The 21334-nt window shown below is 48.7% G+C and overlaps 1 protein-coding gene across 1 annotated transcript in view; it reads right to left on the reverse strand.

Moving 5' to 3' along the window:
- LOC138516822 (5-hydroxytryptamine receptor 7-like) overlaps positions 1-20361 on the reverse strand; it is a 354001-nt gene extending 333640 nt beyond the window's left edge. Inside the window, exons 1-2 of the mRNA XM_069632244.1 lie at positions 19514-20361; positions 18243-18808 (exon numbers count right to left, since the gene is read on the reverse strand). Of these exons, the coding sequence (XP_069488345.1) occupies positions 18243-18748 (506 nt within the window). The 5' untranslated portion in view covers positions 18749-18808; positions 19514-20361. The remainder of the gene's footprint in view (positions 1-18242; positions 18809-19513) is intronic.
- Between the last annotated feature and the right edge of the window lie 973 nt (positions 20362-21334).

Genomic DNA, 21334 nt, shown 5'->3' on the forward strand with positions numbered 1-21334 from the left:
CAGCCATCATGTGCATTGGGGGGCAGTGGTGCTAAGTGTGGGTGGCTGTATTGAGTGGATAAACGTGTATGGCCTTGTGGTAGCATTGGTCATATGTCAACCTGTCATGTGTAGCTTTGTGATGTGTGGGTTATGCTGACCGTACATTACATGGGCCAGGGGGTGATGCATGTGCAGTTGTAGCAGCCCACTCACACAGGTCATTGGGCTGGGCACACAACAAATTTCCACAGGGCCTGTGCATAGGCAGTTGTACTCACCCAATAGCCATGTGCTTTGTCCAGCGCAGCGTTCCATGTAGCGTGGCAATGTGGAATTCTGCAGGACCATTGAGTCATGTGTTGACCCTGGGAAACGTGCGCAGCAATGTGTAATCACCAGTCCGGCATCACATACCATCTGTACATTCAGTGAGTGGTACTGTTTCCTATTGCGGTACACCATCTCCATTGCACGTGGTACTGTCAGCTCTATGTGGGTGCAGTCTACTGCACCTATGCAATTTGGCATGGCTGCAATGGCATGGAAGGCCAGCTTGGTGGCGATGACCTCTGCAAGGGTACAGGGTAGGGTGATGTTTTCCGACACATGGCGCAGAAGGTCATCCAGTACCTGTCCCAATATTTTTGAGAAACAGGTTTGTGAGAGCCTGTGCAGCTCACCAACTGTGTGCTGATAGGTTCCGGTGCCTAGAAAATGCAGTATTGACACCACCTTCAGGAGGGGGGGGATTGCAGTCGAAATGGCAATGTGGCTGCTGATGTCGTCCTCAATCATGGCAGTGATGTACATGATTGTTGGACTGTCCAGCCGGTATAATGTGTGGATCTGTCCTGGGGTCCGGTTCCAGGGTGAGGCACTGATGCAGGGTATTGCAGGCTGCCTGCGGGGTCGTGCCAGCTGCACAATTGGGTTTCGCATGGGTGCAGGGTTTGCTAACTGCCACCTGCGGCTCCTCCGCCTCATCCTCCTCTGCACCATTACTGCCACCATGTGCACTGCTGCCTGTAGGTTTAATAGTCCCAGTCCCAATGCTGCTGCAGCTGCTGCCTGCATAGTTGTGTTTGGAGTTGGCCTGGGTGGGGGTGTGGCCCTTTTGTGGGCTCCCAGTGACCTGCTGGGTCCAGCTGGGCTCATTTGGGGCTCCTGTGGCCTGATTCAGCTCACCAGGTACTGTTTAACGTCATGTTCGTGGTGGCGCCAATACCGCCTCCGTGGTCACGGTTTTTCCGCCATTTTTAGGGTGAAGTTTCCATGCTCGTGGTACTAGTGATGCCCATGGTGTTTCGTGTTGCCGGTAACTGGGGAGTTTCGCCGCAACGCATTTTACAGATCCCTTAACTCCGCGGCGGCGGTTTGTGGTGGTGGTTTTTCCGGGATCGTGGGTCGTGATTACACGGTCACGGAAACTGTGCTGGTATGCTTTTACCGGTGGCGTTAATTCCGGGTCGGCGGACTCGTAATGAGGCCCTATGTGTCTTAAAATGCTATTTGTGTTATGTTATTTATGTTCTTGTTACTTGTTAAAGCACTTTGACGTCATTGGTCTTAAGTGCTTTCTAAATAAATAAATAATGCTTTCTTTCCATGGAAATCCACGTTGTTCCACCTCTCTGTATTCGTCACTCATTCCGCCTCCATGCACGGATTATACAACTGGAGATTTGGATGAATTTCGAAGAAAGGAAAATGTTTACCAGAGAAGCTTCACAATGATTCCACTCTGGACTACAGTCAGCGCTTTCCAGGGTAAGTAAATATGCCCACTGACGGAATAAGAGGTTTTACTACCGGAAATGCGATGTGTAATCAACACATGAGAGGATATTATGAATACATGTTTTGTTTAATGAATATGTCTTTAACCCTCGCGCTAAGGCTGCTTTTAATTGGCTTCATTTTAATCAATTCTGACCCTGGGTAAGCTGGAACCGTCCCTGTTATCTTGTGAGTACAGAATACGGCGGCTTGACCGCAGCTTCTTAGCATGGATGGTAGCCGTCTTACCTGTTACACCCTATCACTGTAAGTCATTAAATAACGGCTGGCAGGTGTGCCTGGGTGAGTAACTCACAGGTTAAACGCTCGCCTCAAACATGGGGCCAGCGTGCGTGCCTGCCTTCCTTTCAAAACAAGGCAGGGCCGACTCAGCCCTTCATCCTTTCAAGGTCGATGCAGCGAGTAGAAACGGGGGCATTGGAATGAATTGCGATTTAAAACCTGATGTTTTCATTATTATTAATATGCAAAGGGACCGTTTTAGTACTCCTTCGTACAATCGGGATGGAGCAACAAATGGGGCCTGGCTTGGCCTCACAAGCAAGAAAAGTGGGTCAAATTCCAGGGAATTGGGTGACAGAATGGAACTTGGTCTAGTGCACAACCTTGGTTACAGAGTGAGAGAGCTCAGCTGGCAAAGACGCCCTTTTCAGTATTACCATTAATAAGGTCAGAGTCCTGCTATTTGTAAGGGGAGTGGTGGTGCAGCCGGTAAGATAGCTCAGCAAGCTGAGCCCTTGCTTTGCAGATCTGCCTGCTGCCTGGATTTTCGCTTCTGAGAAAGGCCCAATCACTCATCTGAGGTTGATAAAAAATTAGTAGTTAAATTGAGAAGTAATAATATTTATCGCAGCGATTAGCTGCTGGTGGAATCTGCAGTGAAGAACTATACAATAAAACATTTTTATATTTAAAATGGTGGTACAGTTGGCATCAATTTTTAACTGGTTTGCAGTTGTTTGAAGCCTTGAGAACTGTCTGTCTTGGGCTGACGAAGCAATCTGTAAAATGGCAATTCCATGTAAGACATAAACAAATCTGCAGCTGAAGGCCTGCATTTGGGCTAATCTTCATACCCACAATGCTTATGGTGAAGGGGTGGCTTTCATTTTCAAAATCTGTTTTGACATTTGGGAATCAGAGAAAAGTGGTCTTAAGGAGTGTGAAACCTTATGGCTGAAAATAAGGATGGATCCTTCCTCGACTATAAACATGTTTCTCATTTATCATCTGCCCATAGTCATGCCTCATTGTGTACATGACTTCCAGAGCTTTATTCACTCCCGACTCAAAGACACCTCCAAATGGATAATTCTTGGTGACTTTAACATTTGGAAAAGGGACAAATGTGATCTTGAGACTAGTGAACAGAATGTGGTGCTCATGGCATTAGATCTATCCACGGCTTTTGATTTAGTGGATCAGTTACTGCTGCTCCAAAGACTGCGTGAGGTTGCTAACTTTAGTAATCAAGCATCAGCATGGCTCGAATCTTTTTTGGGTAACAGAAACATCTGGGTTTGTAGTAAGAGTGCAGAAGTCACACTAGTCCCTCTGAACTATGGAGTGCTGCAGGGGGCCTGGTACCGCCAATCCTGTATAATATCTTGATGACACCACTCTTTACCATGTTGGAAAATAATCAGATCTGTTTTTCTAACTACGCCGGCAACACCCAGTGTCTTATCACCCTAACAGGAGACTATTCAGAGGTTGTGAAACTGATTGATAAGATTTATAACCTGATTCATAACTGGATGTGCCGGAATGGCTCTGCCCTGAACTGTGAAAAAACAGAACTCATGGTCATAGGTTCCAGCTGTAGAATTAAAAATATCACTACCGATTATCATCAATTCCTGATTGGAGACTGCGTCATTAAGACTAAAGATAAAATAAAGACTTTGAGGGTCACCTTCGACCAAGCCCTTTCCATGAAGGCCCAGGTTAGCAGTCTCGTATCTTCTTCCACCTATTATATTAGGCTTTTGCACCACATTTGACCTTACCTCTCTCAAAAAAGCTGTAAACAGTGGCAAGAGCCATTATTGGCTCTAAGATTGACTACTGTGGAAGGCTCCAGGTAGGCATTGGGAAGAAAGAGTTATCCAGACTTCAAATGATTCAGAATAGCACAGTCAGGGCTATTCTGGGTCTCAAGAAGTTATATCAAGTATTGGATGCAAGGAGAAGTTTGCATTGGCTCCCAATAGAGGCAATAATTGAATTCCGCCTACTCACGATCACCTTTAAATGCCTGGTAGGAGAATTTCCATTTTACGTGGCCGATAAACTGAATAGAAAGAGAATAACGAGGAACCTGAGATTGAAGAACCTCAAAATGTTGGAAGATCCCACCTCCAAACTAGCTTTTGTCAAGAGATGCGCATTTTGGGTAGCAGCACCACAACGTTGGAATGCTATGACCTTGTCTTATCTGGACAGTGCGGAGTAGGCCATCCCTGTCCTTGCCATCTGTGTTTGGGACCTTTGTCATTGGTGCTCGTATGCCTCCGGGCCCCTTGGCCGCGCCAGATACAAATGAATGAAAGTAAAGTAAAGTAAAAGGGAGAATGAAAGGAGGGGAAGGTTTTAGGAGTCCATTAGAATCTATAGAGCTGTATACAGAATATGTATGCACATCCCATATTGATGGAATCGATTCAGACAATAAGGAGCGCACACACATCAGATTAGATGTTTATATGTACTGTAAGGGTGTAGAAGTACGTGTCTGACAAAGTGGTGGCATGTTTGTTGGCAAATACTTTTATTATTAAAAAAAAGAAAAGGAAAAACCTATCTTGCCCTATATCTATGAGGGGTTGCCCTGCCTAAACAAAAGCACTAATGTCTTTGTCAGGATGTCTTCTAACATTAAGTGTCCACTGTCCGATGTCCAAACCTATTTCAGTCCCTTACACTTAAATTAAGAGTAATTGGGTTTCTTCTTGATCCAAAAGAAGACTCTCTTGTTCTAGATATAAAGTACAGTTCTTGATGAAAATAGGCAATGACCGATTCTTCAAACACAAATTCCAAGTATCAAGGAAGTGCCTCTTCCCATTACTCTTCTCTTCAGTTCACAAACGTTATGTTAAGTCTGGTTCACTCTCCTGGCAGACTTAATGGTAGAACTGCTTATCACAAAATAGCAATTCCTTGTATCGGGCGATCAAGATCCTTCCCATTGTTTCTTACTCCGACTTAAACTTGCAGCGTCAAGTCTGGTGCTCTATCCTGTCAGACTTAACTGTAGAACTTGTGATTCCACTAAGTGTCTCTTCCTTGGACAATGGGTCCTCGGCCCTTTGGTTCAACTTCTTGTACCTCTTTTTCTTTCTTGCATAAGTCCCAGATCCCTTGGGGCATCCCTGACTTGTTCTTCAACTTCTGTTTCCTCTGTGTGCGCCCCAGACCCTGTCATCTTCTCTCTGGCTCTATCCAACTTGCTGTGGGCCCTGGCCCCTTGTCTGCGTGTATTGCTGGGGCCCTTGGCCCTTGTTTTTGGCAGATGTGGCTTTCCTACCCCTACTTTACTCAATGTCCAACAGAACAAACCTGCCAGGTACTGTTCCACGTAGAACACTTTGTAAGGGTTATTCCAGCTTTTACAGTTTGTTCATGATCACTCTCTACTACTTCATATGAGTCACAGATCCCCGTTTGCGGGTTATCTACCCCAGCTTCACTCAGTTTCCTAATGAACAAACCTGGTGTATTATCTTGCCAGGTAGTGTTCCACATAGGAACTTTTACAAAGTTTGGTCCAGGTTTTTCAGTACATTCGTTATCCCTTTCTGCCTCTTCACATGGGTCCCAGACCCTGGTTTGTGGGTTCTCTAATTCAGCTTCACTCAATGTCCTACTGTACAGACCTGGTGTACTCTCCTGCCAGATACTGCTACATATATAGTATTGTGTATAATGTTTGTTCCAGCTCTTTCAATTTGTTCGTTATCCCTTGCTGCCTCATCATATGGGTCCCAGACCCTGGTGTGCTGTTCTGCGGGTTCCCTACCACTGCTCCACTCAATGTTCTACTGAACAGACCTGGTGTACTCTCCTGCAAGGTGCTGTTCCACGTGAGAAGTTTTACATATTTCTTTCCAGTTCTTTCAGTTCGTTCGTTGTCCCTTTCTATATGGATATTGACATACACATGTTTAACTTGTTCTGTGCCCTCTGCTTCCCATCAGTCGGTCCAACCCTTTCCTTACCTTTGGGAAATACTGTTGCAGTCTCCGGTCTGTCCTGGGAGTAGTGCAGGACTTCTCCACTGCTTCGTTCAGCGTTCGATCCTCAGCGGCTGCACAGCTGTAAGCTTTCTCTGGCATACCCTGTCACCTTCTCCTTGCTTCGGCTTCACCGGCCGGGTCTTTACTCTCCCATTCACAGGACAGGCTCAGTCTCCATGCAGCCTCCAAAGATAATTGTGCTTCCTTGATGGCGTCTCGTTCTCTTCTCGTCGTGTCTCTCGCCAAGGAACCGGCACTTGGTTCTTCGCTCCTTCAAGGCTGGCTTCCTCTGTGTCTGCTCCTGTGGTGGCTTTGCACATAGTACTTCCTCACTTATTATCACTGAAGCGGTCTTCAACAGACTGCACCTCGTATATTGGTTCTTCAGTGGGCTGTGGTCTCCTTGTGTGATCTTCTTCATGTCAGAGATCATATTTACTCTAGGTAGATAAGCCTCACTCTTCCTCGCCCCAGTATATTCTCTCTGAATGGAATCCTCTATTCTACAGAGATACATAGAGGTGTGGGGAACCAGAGTGGGGTGAAAGGAAGGAGGGGATTGAAACAAAGTTGGTTATTACAGTGTTCTCTTAAGGTTATCATCACTGGTCCCATGGAGGTCTTCCCTGCCATTGAGATCCACTTACTGAGTACCACCCCCAGGGGGACTCTCAGGTAGCAGCCTCACCTTCATAGCCTCATGGGAAGTGGCCTACCCCATGGAAGCAGTGACCCAGCGATTCGTCACAGCACCCAAGGAAAAGAACACCATGTTAGCAAACTGAGCAATAGGGGATGTGTAATACGTAGTGGCATTTCTTTTTCACATCTTTAGCACAACTTTGATTTTAGCACATAGTCCATATTACTTGCTAGATGGTATAGGTCTATTATTAAACAGTGACAATGTGTTACTTATATAGGATTCTCACTATAGTATTGTACAAAGAACATTTTCAAAACTAATGTTATTAACCAACTGAATTTGGATCTCATTTAACAACCTCGAAAGGATGAAAAGCTGAGTTAGCTGTGACCTAAATCTCACATACAGATCTCAGCAGTGAGTGCCCAGACCACTGAGCTGTCCTACTGGCATAACAAAACAAACCAAAATGTAAGCAAGGCACAGAGAGGTAAAGTGATTTGCCCAGGATCACAGAATGTGGTGAAATGAGGAAGGTAAGATTTTAAACTAGTCTTCCCATTTCCCTATCTGACAATTTATCAATCGTGCAAGCCATGCCATTGCTATTAGCCGATCATGATTAGTGATAAATAAGTGCATTATCAAAGGCCTCTAAATTGTGTGGTTGAGATTCTTTCCTTCACTCTTGACTAAAAAGGTTGGGGCGTGGCAGCCAGCAAGCACAAGCCTTTGTGACCTCCAAGCACTGGAAACTCAGTCACCAAGGCTTTGAATGGTGCACGTGATCTGATGCACCAAAATAAGCATCATAGATGCCCACCTTTAGACCTCCCTAACGCTAACGCACTGTGCATAAGTGGGCTGTACATTGTTGCTGCATGTTAAAAAGCACTGTCAGCATGTACAACCGGGATGTGTTTTGGGAAGATCAGCAAACAAACACAATCCAACTTTTTGGAACTGCTGCTGAAGTATGTGCAGTGCAAAAAGGCCCTTGTGAGCATTTGTTTCACTGGAACAGCAGCATTATGTGCCGCTGCTGTTCCACTTCTCTTCTATTCCCCAGCCAGGGATAGAAATGCGTTTTTCCTTTTTGAACACCTCACAATGAAAGGCTCTTTGAGGGAATATTACTGGGACATGTGCTCCCACTCACATATAGGTACCGAGAGCCTGACATACTGCGATCCTGACACTTATGTATACTTGGGGACTGGCTAGCACATCATTTGTGAGGTCCTTTTTATCTTGGTGACCATTTTGCACTCCTTTTGCCCCCCAGGTGGTCAATGACTTAGTCTCAACCACATGCCCTTAGCTCTCTGAGCTCTTTAACTGCTCTCTCTCCGCTGGACTCTCCCATGCCGCCTTCCAATCTGCAACTCCCTTATCTTTATTGAAGAAACTTTCTGCTACCGCAATTGTCCCAGCAACTATGACCCAGTTTTTCTCCTTCCCCATTATTCGAAAGTCCTTGAGTGTGTGTTCTTCAACCAGATCACAAAGTACCTGAATGATAATGGCCTTGGAGATCCACTTCAATTTGGTAAACTCTCCACCGACACTGCACTCATGCATCTCTCCAACTTTCTCTCTAATGCTCACCACTCCAAACTCTCATCCACACTCATCCTTTCAGACTTTTCTACTGCTTTACACACTGTCAACCACTCCACTCTCCATCTCAGACTCTCTCACCTTGGGTTTCACTAATCTGCTGTTGCCTGGAACACCTCCTACCTGCAAGGTTTTCTTTTCAAAGCTATTGGATCTCGCAAACCTCTGACCCCAACTATAATTCTGTGCACCTCTGCTCTTCATACTCTGTACCTCAAAGTAGACTTATCTCATCCTTTGGCTTTCATTATCACCTTTTTGCTGATGACACTGAAATATCTTCTCCTTTTACTCCTTACCCCATGGTGAAGAAGTGGATTCACGGTATGAATTATGGACTGTCTCACTGCAATTCATCCCTGGATAACTCTCTGCTGCCTCATGCTGAACTCTTCAAAAACAGAAGTCATCTTCCTCCCAGATTCCAATGCCGTGCCTCCCCTCTCTCCTTCCCGGCAGACCTTCTTGCTCCCTCACACAAGGCTCACAAACTCAGGGGTTCTCTTTGATAGCCACCTCCAACTGCAACAATTCATCACTAACAGTGCCTCTGCTGCTCGTATTAAACTCATCAACATTCGGAAAATGTGCCCTTTTCTTACTAACTACTGTACAAAACCTCTAATCTCTACACTCTTGCTCATCAAACGTTACTACTGCTCAAGCCAACTACTTGACCTTCCTCTCTATTCCTTCCTCCCTCAAGACAAGGTCATCTACTTTGCTACCCATACTCTCTACACCCTACCCAGACCCTCCCCCACTTCCACATACTGACAGCATGCTGGTTAGTTCTCCACGCACAACCGCTCTGTTTTCGGGTTTTTACTCCTAGTCTACTAGGCTATCAATGGTCTTGCTCCTCAGAACCTGTCTGATTGTACCTCAGTTTAATCACCACATAGTTCACTCTGATTTTCCTCTGCACTCAACGTCACCTTCCCATACCCTCCTTATGCCTCCTGTGCCTTCCGCTATTTCTCCCTACTCGCCCTACTCCACTGGATTCCACTGCCCGTAATAATCAATGCCAGCACGACAATGGATCTCTTCTAACCTCAGCTTAACTTCACTTGCTTGCTAAATGCATAGCTCTCCCTGCCCTCAATCCAATCCTCCCCACCTCTGACGAATTCCAATGGACGCATATACCGATGCACAGACCCCATGCTGGCTGCCCACACTCTGTACAGCGCTCTTGAGCTAGGGCAGCGCTTTAAACAATGAAATAATAATTCCTGACGCTGCCACTACCTCCAGTGGCATGCAATAATGTGATAATGTAATTTTGTATATTTAAATATCATTCGCGTTTAATTTGAAGCACTTGACACTTTAGGTTAAAGTTACCTTTGTAAGTCCCCTGTTTTCTTATATTTCTCTGTTTGTTTCGCTTTGCCCCTTGTGGATGGCCCTTTATTTTTACACACTCATGAACGGGCTCCTCACGTGTTCTCATGTCCTGCTATTGTACATTATGGGAATGCTTCCGCCATCTGCAGCTGTGTTACTGTAAGCCATTTCTGATTTAAATTGTCATTCCTGTTCTTCAAATAAATACAAATAAGGTAACGTGCGCATTCAAATAAATAAAGCATCAAAAAGTGGCCCATGCTTTGTGCTATTTTTAGGTGACCTTCTTTTAGCTAATCCCTTGATCTTCAGAGCAGGGCGATGCCACACCTCAAGAATCAAGCAAAAGGTGCCACTATTTCTGGGGATGGAGTAAGTGGCATCACCAGGGACATCTTACGAGTTTCTGGGGCACAGACTGCATTGTGCACCCCAACCCCAATCTAAAACCAATTTCGTCCTTCCTCCCCCTCTGAAACCCATGTCACCCCTTCCCCAAAAACCCAGGCCTCCTAACAATCCGCAAAATGAATTGATTGAATACCTTAATTCAACAGAAACCCATCTAGGCTTTAAATGGATTATCTAGTTCTTAATAATGGGTTGTTTGGTTTATAGTAATTGCATCGAATGCAGTAGCATCGAATGCCAGACCAGAGGGAAAAAAACATCGAAGAAAAAGCATCAAATGCATTTTTTTCCATGTTTTTAAAAAATAACCCATTTTAATTAAACTAAACCCTTTACCTTTTTTTTAAAAAAGCATTCGATGCTTTTTTTTAATGCTTTTTTTTCCTTGGTTTGGCATTCGATGCTATTGCATTCGATTCAATGACCAGATACCGGTTGGTTTGTATGTTTGTGGGCGGAGCATGGTGCAGTGGTTTATAAACGCTCTTCCCTCCCCTGGTGGCAGTATTGATGCCAGGCATTGACTGGGTCGAGGTGTACTTGACTGAAGGAAACAATGAGACCCCAGCAGCAAGAGCTCAATTCACTGAGCTAAGTTACTTATTATTGCACAGCATTTATTATGTTATTTTAGGTTAAATGCACTAGAGACCTATGTTATTTCCACAAAGCTGTGATAGCAAGTGCAATACAATAGTGTATTATTTACGAAGCTGTATGAGAAGAAGAGAACAGGAGTGAAGCGGTGGGGGAGCAATGACGGGACAGAAGGGGACGTGGGAGGTGTTTTGGAAAAAGAGGCGCTTTTAAGGTTGAAATGTGGATAGCAGAGAAATTACAGAAGACTTATTTGGCAAACGGGTGCATGCACAAAAACATGAATATTTAAAGTCACAGCAACACCCTCCTTCAAAACCCAGAGTTCAAGCGCCCTATGGGTGCATTTTCATAAAATAAAATACATGCACCTCATCTTGTTCGAAGTAACCACGCCCCAGACACGAGAGGGAATATGCCACCAAGGATAAATGCCACGAGAGGGGATATGCCACCCTGGATAAACAGCCCCAGCCACGAGAGGGGATATGCCACCCAGGATAAACAGCCCCAGCCACGAGAGGGGATATGCCACCCAGGATACACACCCCCATCCACGAGAGGGGATATGCCACCCAGGACAAATGCCCCAGCCATGAGAGGGGATATGCCACCCCGGATAAACGCCCCCAGCCATGAGAGGGATATGCCACCCAGGATAAATGGCCCCAGCCACGAGAGGGGATATGCCACCCAGGATAAATGCCTTCAGCCACAAGAGGGGATATGCCACCCAGGACAAATGCCCCAGCCATGAGAGGAGATATGCCACCCAGGATAAACGCCCCCAGCCATGGGAGGAGATATGCCACCCCGGATAAACGCCCCCAGCCACGAGAGGGGATATGCCACCCAGGATAAATGGCCCCAGCCACGAGAGGGGATATGCCACCCAGGAAAAATGCCTTCAGCCACAAGAGGGGATATGCCACCCAGGATAAAAGCCCCCAGCCACGAGAGAGGATATGCCACCCAGGATAAATGGCCCCAGCCACGAGAGGGGATATGCCACCAAGGATAAATGCCCCCAGCCACGAGAGGGGATATGCCACCCAGGATAAACATCCCCAGCCACGAGAGGGGATATGCCATCCGGGATAAACACCCTCAGCCACGAGAGGGGATATGCACCCAGGATACATGCCCCCATCCACGAGAGGGGATATGCCACCCAGGACAAATGCCCCAGCCACGAGAGGGGATATGCCACCCAGGAAAAATGCCTTCAGCCACGAGAGGGGATATGCCACCCAGAATAAACGCCCCCAGCCACAAGAGAGGATATGCCACCCAGGATAAATGGCCCCAGCCACGACAGGGGATATGCAACCCAGGATAAACATCCCCAGCCATGAGAGGGGATATGCCATCCGGGATAAACACCCTCAGCCACGAGAGGGGATATGCACCCAGGATAAACAGCCCCAGCCACGAGAGGGGATATGTCACCCAGAATACACGCCCCCATCCACGAGAGGGGATATGCCACCCAGGACAAATGCCCCAGCCACGAGAGGGGATATGCCACCCAGGATAAACGCCCCCAGCCATGGGCGGAGATATGCCACCCCGGATAAACGCCGCCAGCCACGAGAGTGGATATGCCACCCAGGATAAATTCCCTGAGCCACGGGAGGGGATATGCCACCCAGGAAAAATGCCTTCAGCTACGAGAGGGGATATGCCACCCAAGATAAACGCCCCCAGCCATGAGAGGGGATATGCCACCCAGGATAAATGGCCCCAGCCACGAGAGGGGATATGCCACCAAGGATAAATGCCCCCAGCCACGAGAGGGGATATGCCACCCAGGATAAACATCCCCAGCCACGAGAGGGGATATGCCATCCAGGATAAACGCCCTCAGCCACGGGAGGGGATATGCCACCCAGGATAAACGCCTCCAGCCACGAGAAAGGATATACCACCCAGGAAAAAGGCCCTCAGCCACGAGAGGGAATCTGCCACCCAGGATAAACGGCCCCAGCCATGAGAGGGGATATGCCACAGATAATAAACGCCCCCAGCCACGAGAGGGAATATGCCACCCAGGATAAATGCCCACCAGATAAATGCCTTCAGCCACGAGAGGGGATATGCCACCCAGGATAAACACCCCCAGCCACGAGAGGGGATATGCCACCAAGGATAAACAGCCCAAGCCACGAGAGGGGATATGCCACCAAGGATAAATGCCCCCAGCCACAAGAGGGGATATGCCACCAAGAATAACTGCCCCCAGCCACGAGAGGGGATATGCCACCCAGGATAAACGCCCCCATCCATGAGAGGGAATATGCCACCCAGGATAAACCGCCCCAGCCACGAGAGTGGATATGCCACCCAGGATAAACACCCCCATCCACGAGAGGGAATATGCCACCCAGGATAAATGCCCCCAGCCACGAGAGGGGATATGCCACCAAGGATAAATGCCCCCAGCCATGAGAGGGGATATGCCACCCAGGATAAACAGCCCCAGCCACGAGAGGGGATATACCACCCAGGATAAATGGCCCCAGCCATGAGAGGGGTTATGCCACCAGGGATAAACGCCCTCAGCCACGAGAGGGGATATGCCACCCAGGATAAACACCCAGAGCCACGGGAGGGGATATGCCACCCTGGATAAACGCCCTGAGCCACGAGAGGGGATTTTCCACCCAGGATAAACGCCCCCACGAGAGAGGATATTGAATTGAATTGATATTTTATTTCTATCGCGCTCATACACAAGTGTTTCAGAGCGCGACAAGGCAAGGGAGGGGAACAGGGGAGAATAAAACAACGATCTTATGCCACCCAGGCATAAACTAGACGGTGTCCTGCCTCCTCGAAGAAATGCAGGTTCAGAGTCTACTGCAAAGGTCAGTAAGGTGACATAGCGAGGGAAGGTTGTGCACCTTGCTTTCCCTTGCAGTCTACTTACATGTGGAGAAGGGAATGGCTGTACTTTATGCCTGAACTTCACCACCGTACTATTCAGAGAGTAAGGAGGGGCTACTCAAGGTGCAATAATGATAAACATTACACTCCCGAACTCAATGGAACGCTATATATATGAGTCTTCATGCGTGTTTAACATATGCCCTGCAGGGTGCACACAGTTCTGTGCAGTAGGGCTCAGCCAGCAGTGCCATGAACAGCTGTGTACTCCAGCCCCCAGCCCCACCTGCAGCTCATTTGGCACTGCAGTCAGCAGATTCCCTGTGCCACCTCCACGTGATAGGTTTGCATCTGATGGGCGATGCCATGTGCACCAACGCACTGAGCAATAGGAGTTCTGCCCCCAAACTTTGTAAACGCATGTAGACGCTTCGGTAGAGCCAGTGGGACTATGAGTATACAGCTGTTATCGCTTGCTGACATTCTATGAACTCTGGGCAAATGAGCCACTGTGCAGCCCTTCGAGTGGTGTATGTTTGGGAAAGATGAATGAATGAATGAATGAATGAATGAATGAATGAATGAATGAATGAATGAATGAAGATATGATATGATATGATATGATATGGTATTTGTAACGCGCCTATACACAAGTGTTTCAAGGCGCGAGACTTGTATAGTGCAGCACTGTGAACTGAATCGCCTCTAGGTGCTTCCTGAAGTGGCTTTTTGAAGTCTGTGTCCCAGCAGGCCGCCTTGCACCTTTTGGAGTTATAAGCTTGGGAGGGCTGAATGAAGAGACGTCTACAGCACAGCGCTGTCAACTGAACTGCCTCTAGGCACTTCCTTGTGTGGCTCTTTCTGATCCCTGTCCCCACTGGCTGCTTTACATTCCTCCGAGGGATATATGAGGGTGATGAATGACTGGAGGGGTGTGTGTAGCACAGCACTGTGAACTGTATAGCCTATGGGCACTTCCCTGTGTGGATATATGAGGGTGATGAATGACTGTAGGGGCTTGTGTAGCACAGCACTGTGAACTGGATAGCCTCGGGGCACTTCCCTGTGTGGAGATATGAGGGTGATGAATGACTGTAGGGGCTTGTGTAGCACAGCACTGTGAACTGGATAGCCTCGGGGCACTTCCCTGTGTGGATACACGAGGGTGATGAATGGCTGTAGGGGCTTGTGTAGCACAGCACTGTGAACTGGATAGCCTCGGGGCACTTCCCTGTGTGGATATATGAGGGTGATGAATGACTTTAGGGGCTTGTGTAGCACAGCACTGTGAACTGGATAGCCTCGGGGCACTTCCCTGTGTGGATACATGAGGGTGATTAATGAGTGAAGAGGCTTGTGTAGCACAGCACTGTGAACGGTATAGCTTATGGGCACTTCACTTGTGTAGATATATGAGGGTGATGAATGACTGGAGGGTCTTGTGTAGCACAGCATTGTGAACTGTATAGCCTATGGGCACTTCCCTGTGTGGAGATATGAGGGTGATTAATGAGTGAAGAGGCTTGTGTAGCACAGCACTGTGAACGGTATAGCCTATGGGCACTTCACTTGTGTAGATATATGAGGGTGATGAATGACTGGAGGGGCTTGTGTAGCACAGCATTGTGAACTGGATAGCCTATGGGCACTTCACTTGTGTAGATATATGGGGGTGATTAATGACTGGAGGGGCTTGTGTAGCATAGCACTGTGAACTGGATAGCCTATGGGCACTTCACTTGAGTAGGTATATGGGGGTGATTAATGACTGTAGGGGCTTGTGTAGCACAGCACTGTGAACTGTATAGCCTATGAGCACTTCCCTGTGTGGATACATGAGGGTGATGAATGACTGGAGGGGCTTGTGTAGCACAGCACTGTGAACTGGATAGCCTCGGGGCACTTCCCTGTGTGGATACATGAGGGTGATGAATGACTGGAGGGGCTTGTGTAGCACAGCACTGTGAACTGGATAGCTTATGGGCACTTCCCTGTGTGGATACACGTGGGTGATTAATGACTGGGGATGTTTGCATGACACAGCACTGTGAACTGGATTGCCTATAGGCACTTCCCTGTGTGGATATATGAGGGTGATGAATGACTGTAGGGGCTTGTGTAGCACAGCACTGTGAACTGGATAGCCTCGGGGCACTTCCCTGTGTGGATACATGAGGGTGATTAATGAGTGAAGAGGCTTGTGTAGCACAGCACTGTGAACGGTATAGCCTATGGGCACTTCACTTGTGTAGATATATGAGGGTGATGAATGACTGGAGGGGCTTGTGTAGCACAGCATTGTGAACTGGATAGCCTATGGGCACTTCACTTGTGTAGATATATGAGGGTGATGAATGACTGGAGGGGCTTGTGTAGCACAGCATTGTGAACTGGATAGCCTATGGGCACTTCACTTGTGTAGATATATGGGGGTGATTAATGACTGGAGGGGCTTGTGTAGCACAGCATTGTGAACTGGATAGCCTATGGGCACTTCACTTGTGTAGATATATGGGGGTGATTAATGACTGGAGGGGCTTGTGTAGCACAGCATTGTGAACTGGATAGCCTATGGGCACTTCACTTGTGTAGATATATGGGGTGATTAATGACTGGAGGGGCTTGTGTAGCACAGCACTGTGAACTGGATAGCCTATGGGCACTTCACTTGTGTAGATATATGGGGTGATTAATGACTGGAGGGGCTTGTGTAGCACAGCACTGTGAACTGTATAGCCTATGAGCACTTCCCTGTGTGGAGATATGAGGGTGATGAATGGCTGGAGGGGCTTGTGTAGCACAGCACTGTGAACTGGATAGCCTATGGGCACTTCCCTGTGTGGATACACGGGGGTGAAGAATGACTGAGGAGGCTTGTATAGCACAGCACTGTGAACTGGATAGCCTATGGGCACTTCCTTGTGTGGAGATATGAGGGTGATGAATGGCTGGAGGGGCTTGTGTAGCACAGCACTGTGAACTGTGTAGCCTATGGGCACTTCCCAGTGTGGAGATACGAGGGTGATGAATGAGTGGATGGGCTTATGTAGCACAGCACTGTGAACGGGATATCATATGGGCACTTCCCTGTGTGGATACACGAGGGTGAAGAATGACTAGGGATGTTTGTATAGCATGGCACTGTGAACTGGATAGCCTATGGGCACTTCCCTGTGTGGAGATATGAGGGTGATGAATGGCTGGAGGGGCTTGTGTAGCACAGCATTGTAAGCTGTGTAGTCTATGGGCACTTCCCTGTGTGGAGATATGAGGGTGATGAATGGCTGGAGGGGTTTATGTAGCACAGCACTGTGAACTGGATAGCCTATGGGCACTTCCCTGTGTGGAGATATGAGGGTGATGAATGACTGTAGGGGCTTGTGTAGCACAGCACTGTGAACTGTGTAGCCTATGGGCACTTCCCAGTGTGGAGATACGAGGGTGATGAATGAGTGGATGGGCTTATGTAGCACAGCACTGTGAACTGGATAGCCTATGGGCACTTCCCTGTGTGGAGATATGGGGGTGATGAATGACTGTAGGGGCTTGTGTAGCACAGCACTGTGAACTGTGTAGCCTATGGGCACTTCCCTGTGTGGAGATACGAGGGTGATGAATGAGTGGATGGGCTTATGTAGCACAGCACTGTGAACTGGATAGCCTATGGGCACTTCCCTGTGTGGATACACGAGGGTGATGAATGGCTGTAGGGGCTTGTGTAGCACAGCACTGTGAACTGGATAGCCTATGGGCACTTCCCTGTGTGGAGATATGAGGGTGATGAATGACTGTAGGGGCTTGTGTAGCACAGCACTGTGAACTGGATAGCCTATGGGCACTTCCCTGTGTGGAGATATGGGGGTGATGAATGACTGTAGGGGCTTGTGTAGCACAGCACTGTGAACTGTGTAGCCTATGGGCACTTCCCTGTGTGGAGATACGAGGGTGATGAATGAGTGGATGGGCTTATGTAGCACAGCACTGTGAACTGGATACCCTATGGGCACTTCCCTGTGTGGATACACGAGGGTGATGAATGGCTGTAGGGGCTTGTGTAGCACAGCACTGTGAACTGGATAGCCTATGGGCACTTCCCTGTGTGGATACACGAGGGTGATGAATGACTGGAGGGGCTTGTATAGCACTTTACTGTGAATTGAATTGCCTCTGCACTTCCTTGTGTGGCCCTTTCTGATCTCTGTCCCCTGTGGCTGCTTTGCATCTCTTCGAGGGAGATGTGAGGGTGATGAATGAGTGAAGAGGCTTGTGTAGCATAGCACTATGAACTGAATAGCCTGAGGGTCTCTCTGGCCTCATTGCCTGCCTAGCATCTCTTAGAGTAATGTATGTCTCAGCATAAGAAATGAAGGCACATGTATCGCTCACTGTAAACAGGATTGTCTCCAGGCAGTCATAGCTATATCCCTTTCCAGTTACAGGGCTGCCAGGATGCCCTGCCCCTTTAGATTGATAGATATATGTATTCATGGGAGAGATGAATGAATGAAGAGTTGTGTATAGCTCAGTACTGTGAACTCAATTGCGTGTAGGCATTCCTGGTGCATCTCATGCAGATCTGTATCCTCATTCCTTGACTTGCACTCCTTAAACTGATTTATTATGAGGTGATGAATGGATCATGAGACTTGTAGAGCCCAGCAATATGAAATGAATCACCTCTAGGCACTTCCTGGCTGGGGCTAGCTCCTCACCTGTCCACGCTGATCACGCACAGTGTCATGATGGAGGCGGTGCAGCACATCACGTCCATGGCGATGAAAAGATTGCAGAAGACCTTGCCGAACAGCCAGTTGCCCCCCACCAGGTCAGTGATGATGACGAAGGGCATGACGGCTAGGGCCACGGACAGGTCTGCGGCGGCCAGCGACACCACCAGGTAGTTGGAAGGCTGCCGCAGCTTCTTGACGATGCAGACTGAGATAATGACCAGCCCGTTGCCGGCGATAGTCAACAGCGTGAGGATGGACAGCACCACGCCGATGATGATCTTCTCCACTTCGCCGTAGAGCAGGCTCTCCTTGCCGCACTCGGTGGCGTTGGTGGAGTTGGAGAGCGCCGAGTCCAGCTCCGCCTGGGCTGAGGGGGCCTCAGTCATGAATGAGGAGGGCAGCAGGTCTGGGGTGGCACAGAGCTGCTCGGGCTTGTCCAGCGAAAGGTGCTTCTCCATAAATTGACTCGGGGGTACCTGTATCAGCATCTTCCCGGGCGGGGGCGTGAAGAATTGGAGCCAACCTCACCCAGCGTTCTGCAGGCAATCCTAGAAGGGTAAGAGGTTTTAATCAGACATGATCACCAGGACCCTCCATTCCCAGACCCTGAAAGTTCCTGTTTCATGTGGCATGTGCCTTCTCAGAGATAAGGAATATAAGCTTTCAAAGAGCAGCTAAACTGATCCAAAAATGCTGTGCCACAGGTAATGGGCATGGAGCCTGCATCGTGCCACTCCATCAGATAACCCATATCGCTCATCGCAGAAATGTTCCATGCAACTTCTCCCCCTAGCAGGCAGAATTAGCAGCAGCCGGTGCACGTCGCCTGCAGCGTCACCCCCTGCAGCCTCCCGCCCCGCTCCACTGGTCCAGCTAAGCTAGGTCTAGCAGATGGAAACATGACTTTGGAGACATGACTCTGCTTTAAATTGATACAGCCATTCTGAAGAGGGTAACTGCGGGTGCTGGTGTGTGGGACCCCATTAAACGTCCCATACCTCAACAAACAAAGTTAGTCAAACCCTGTACAAATGAACGGAATATAACACTTTAATCTCTCTGCCTCAGTCCTCTTAGTTGGCAGAGCAAATTACATCCAAAAAAAAGTACCCTTTTATGCACGTTAAAGATTTAACTTAACGACTATTAAATTGTAATTGTAACATTGTTTGGTCAATTGCGGTTGCTGTTAGTATATAGAGCCAAGAGTCATTACTATCAAGGCTTCAGAGTGCTTGGGTGGGTTATCGTACCTCTCGTTGTTCTGCAGCCTGGCAGGGCATATGGGTGGAATTCCGTTCCTTCTCTTGGGAGTAGCATCGTTTTGTGGACATCTGGCAGCAGGACTCCTCTGCCCTGTGTCCAGCGTGCTAGTTGGGTCTGGCTGCGCCACTGCCGTGCCACCTCAGTTTCCTCCAAGCGTGGCGTGAAGGGGCAGGACCCTGGCGCGGGCAGCTGGGAGCAATTCGGGCAGAGTGAGCTGGGGCTGCGCCTTTCGGTCCGGGAGTCCGCGTGAGAGCTCGGCCCGCTGCTTCTGACTACTTGCTCCTCTCCTCAGCCCTGCCCCGGCGGAGCAGCGCCCCCGAGAGACAGGAGGGGCGAGTGGCGTCAGCGCATCCCCCGGGCGTGGCGCCCAATGGAAAGAGGGCGCCGGAAGCCGCGGATGCTGATGCCGCTGCCGCCCACCGCAACCTCCCGCTCCGCGCTTGACCGCGGAGCGCTGCAGTTCAGGGGGACGCTCTCTCGCGCGGCGCTGGGCCCCCTCCCCGCCGGTGTTGCCTTACTTGGGTATTCAATGTTTCAAAAGCACCGAGGTACACGTCGTTTTCAGACCAGGGTGGAAAAGGCCGTTCTCGCTCGTTTTAAGCAAACATCACTGCTCCTGCGGGAGATAACACGTCTGAAGTTCTGAAGTGCGTCCCGAGTAAGGGCAGTTTACCTTTCCCCGCACTATCTTTTTTTTGTCCTCATACATCCGCTCGCGTAATGTTTTAGTACAAGAGCCCACGTGCATGTGCCAACACACGACAGAGCAAAGCAGCTGTGTGTATCCCCCTTTCAGCGGATAGGGGATTTGGAAAGTGTTAACCCATGGTTCACCAGCCCCACAGGAAGCCGGCGCTGACAGGGAAGCGAGGATCCTATTTTTTTTTTTTGTTTTAATTATCGCAGCGTCGAAGCAGGAAGTGAGGGCACTCGGGCAAAGAGCGCAGCGAGTGCCGGGCACCACAGCTGCGCCCATCGGAGCGGGTCGCGGACTTTAGTACAGAGAGGCGGAGAAATTCGATGCACCGAAGCCCGCATCGTCTATAGAATAGGGGGCGTGTTCAGGGTCTCTGCTTTAATACAGGGAGCTATTGGCTAGGAGCCCTGCACACAGAGGGCGACCGGTGCCACTGTGTAGCGCCTAGCCAGCTGTGCGTTCAGCACTAGGAGAGGCGCACTGTATCACAACAGTGTGCGAAACATCACGATGCGCTCACTACAGGCGCGTGCAGCATCACCATGGACACACGCCCAAGGGTAATGCTTGAATGGAGAACATGCGGAAATGCAGGATCCAGCTCTCTGTGGTGTACCATGGCAGATAGGTGGGCAGGTCATGGGCAATTCAAGCATTGACAAAGATGGCTGAATAAGTCCTGCGATTATGTTTTTTTTGTTGTTTTTAATAAATCCTGCACAGAACAAAAAACCCTCTTTGTTTTCATTGCCAGCGCTTCTTACTGTATATTTTCCTTCGTAGCGTGTTCCCAGTGCTTCCGCCTCACAATGATCTGCCAGGTTTCCACGCCCCCCTCTTTGCTCTGAAATCTTATCTGTGTTTTAATTAATCCAACTTCCCGATCGTGCATGTTTTAGATACAGGTCTCGTTTGATTACCAACGACGCCCCGTTGTTTGGATAAGACACTGCTGCTCCCTTCCTGTAAATTATGCCTCGTTTTTATGCATGGATGGCAGTGGTAGAAGTGTACGAAAAGAAGTAGTGGAACTATGTTCCCTATCGGTCTGCCCCACTCCCCACAAACCCCATCGCTGCGCCCTCCCACACACACTCTAAACCCCCAAACA

Source organism: Ambystoma mexicanum, chromosome 6q, assembly GCF_040938575.1.
Source record: "Ambystoma mexicanum isolate Mex_15411 chromosome 6q, UKY_AmexF1_1, whole genome shotgun sequence".
Classification (NCBI taxonomy): Eukaryota; Metazoa; Chordata; class Amphibia; order Caudata; family Ambystomatidae; genus Ambystoma; species Ambystoma mexicanum.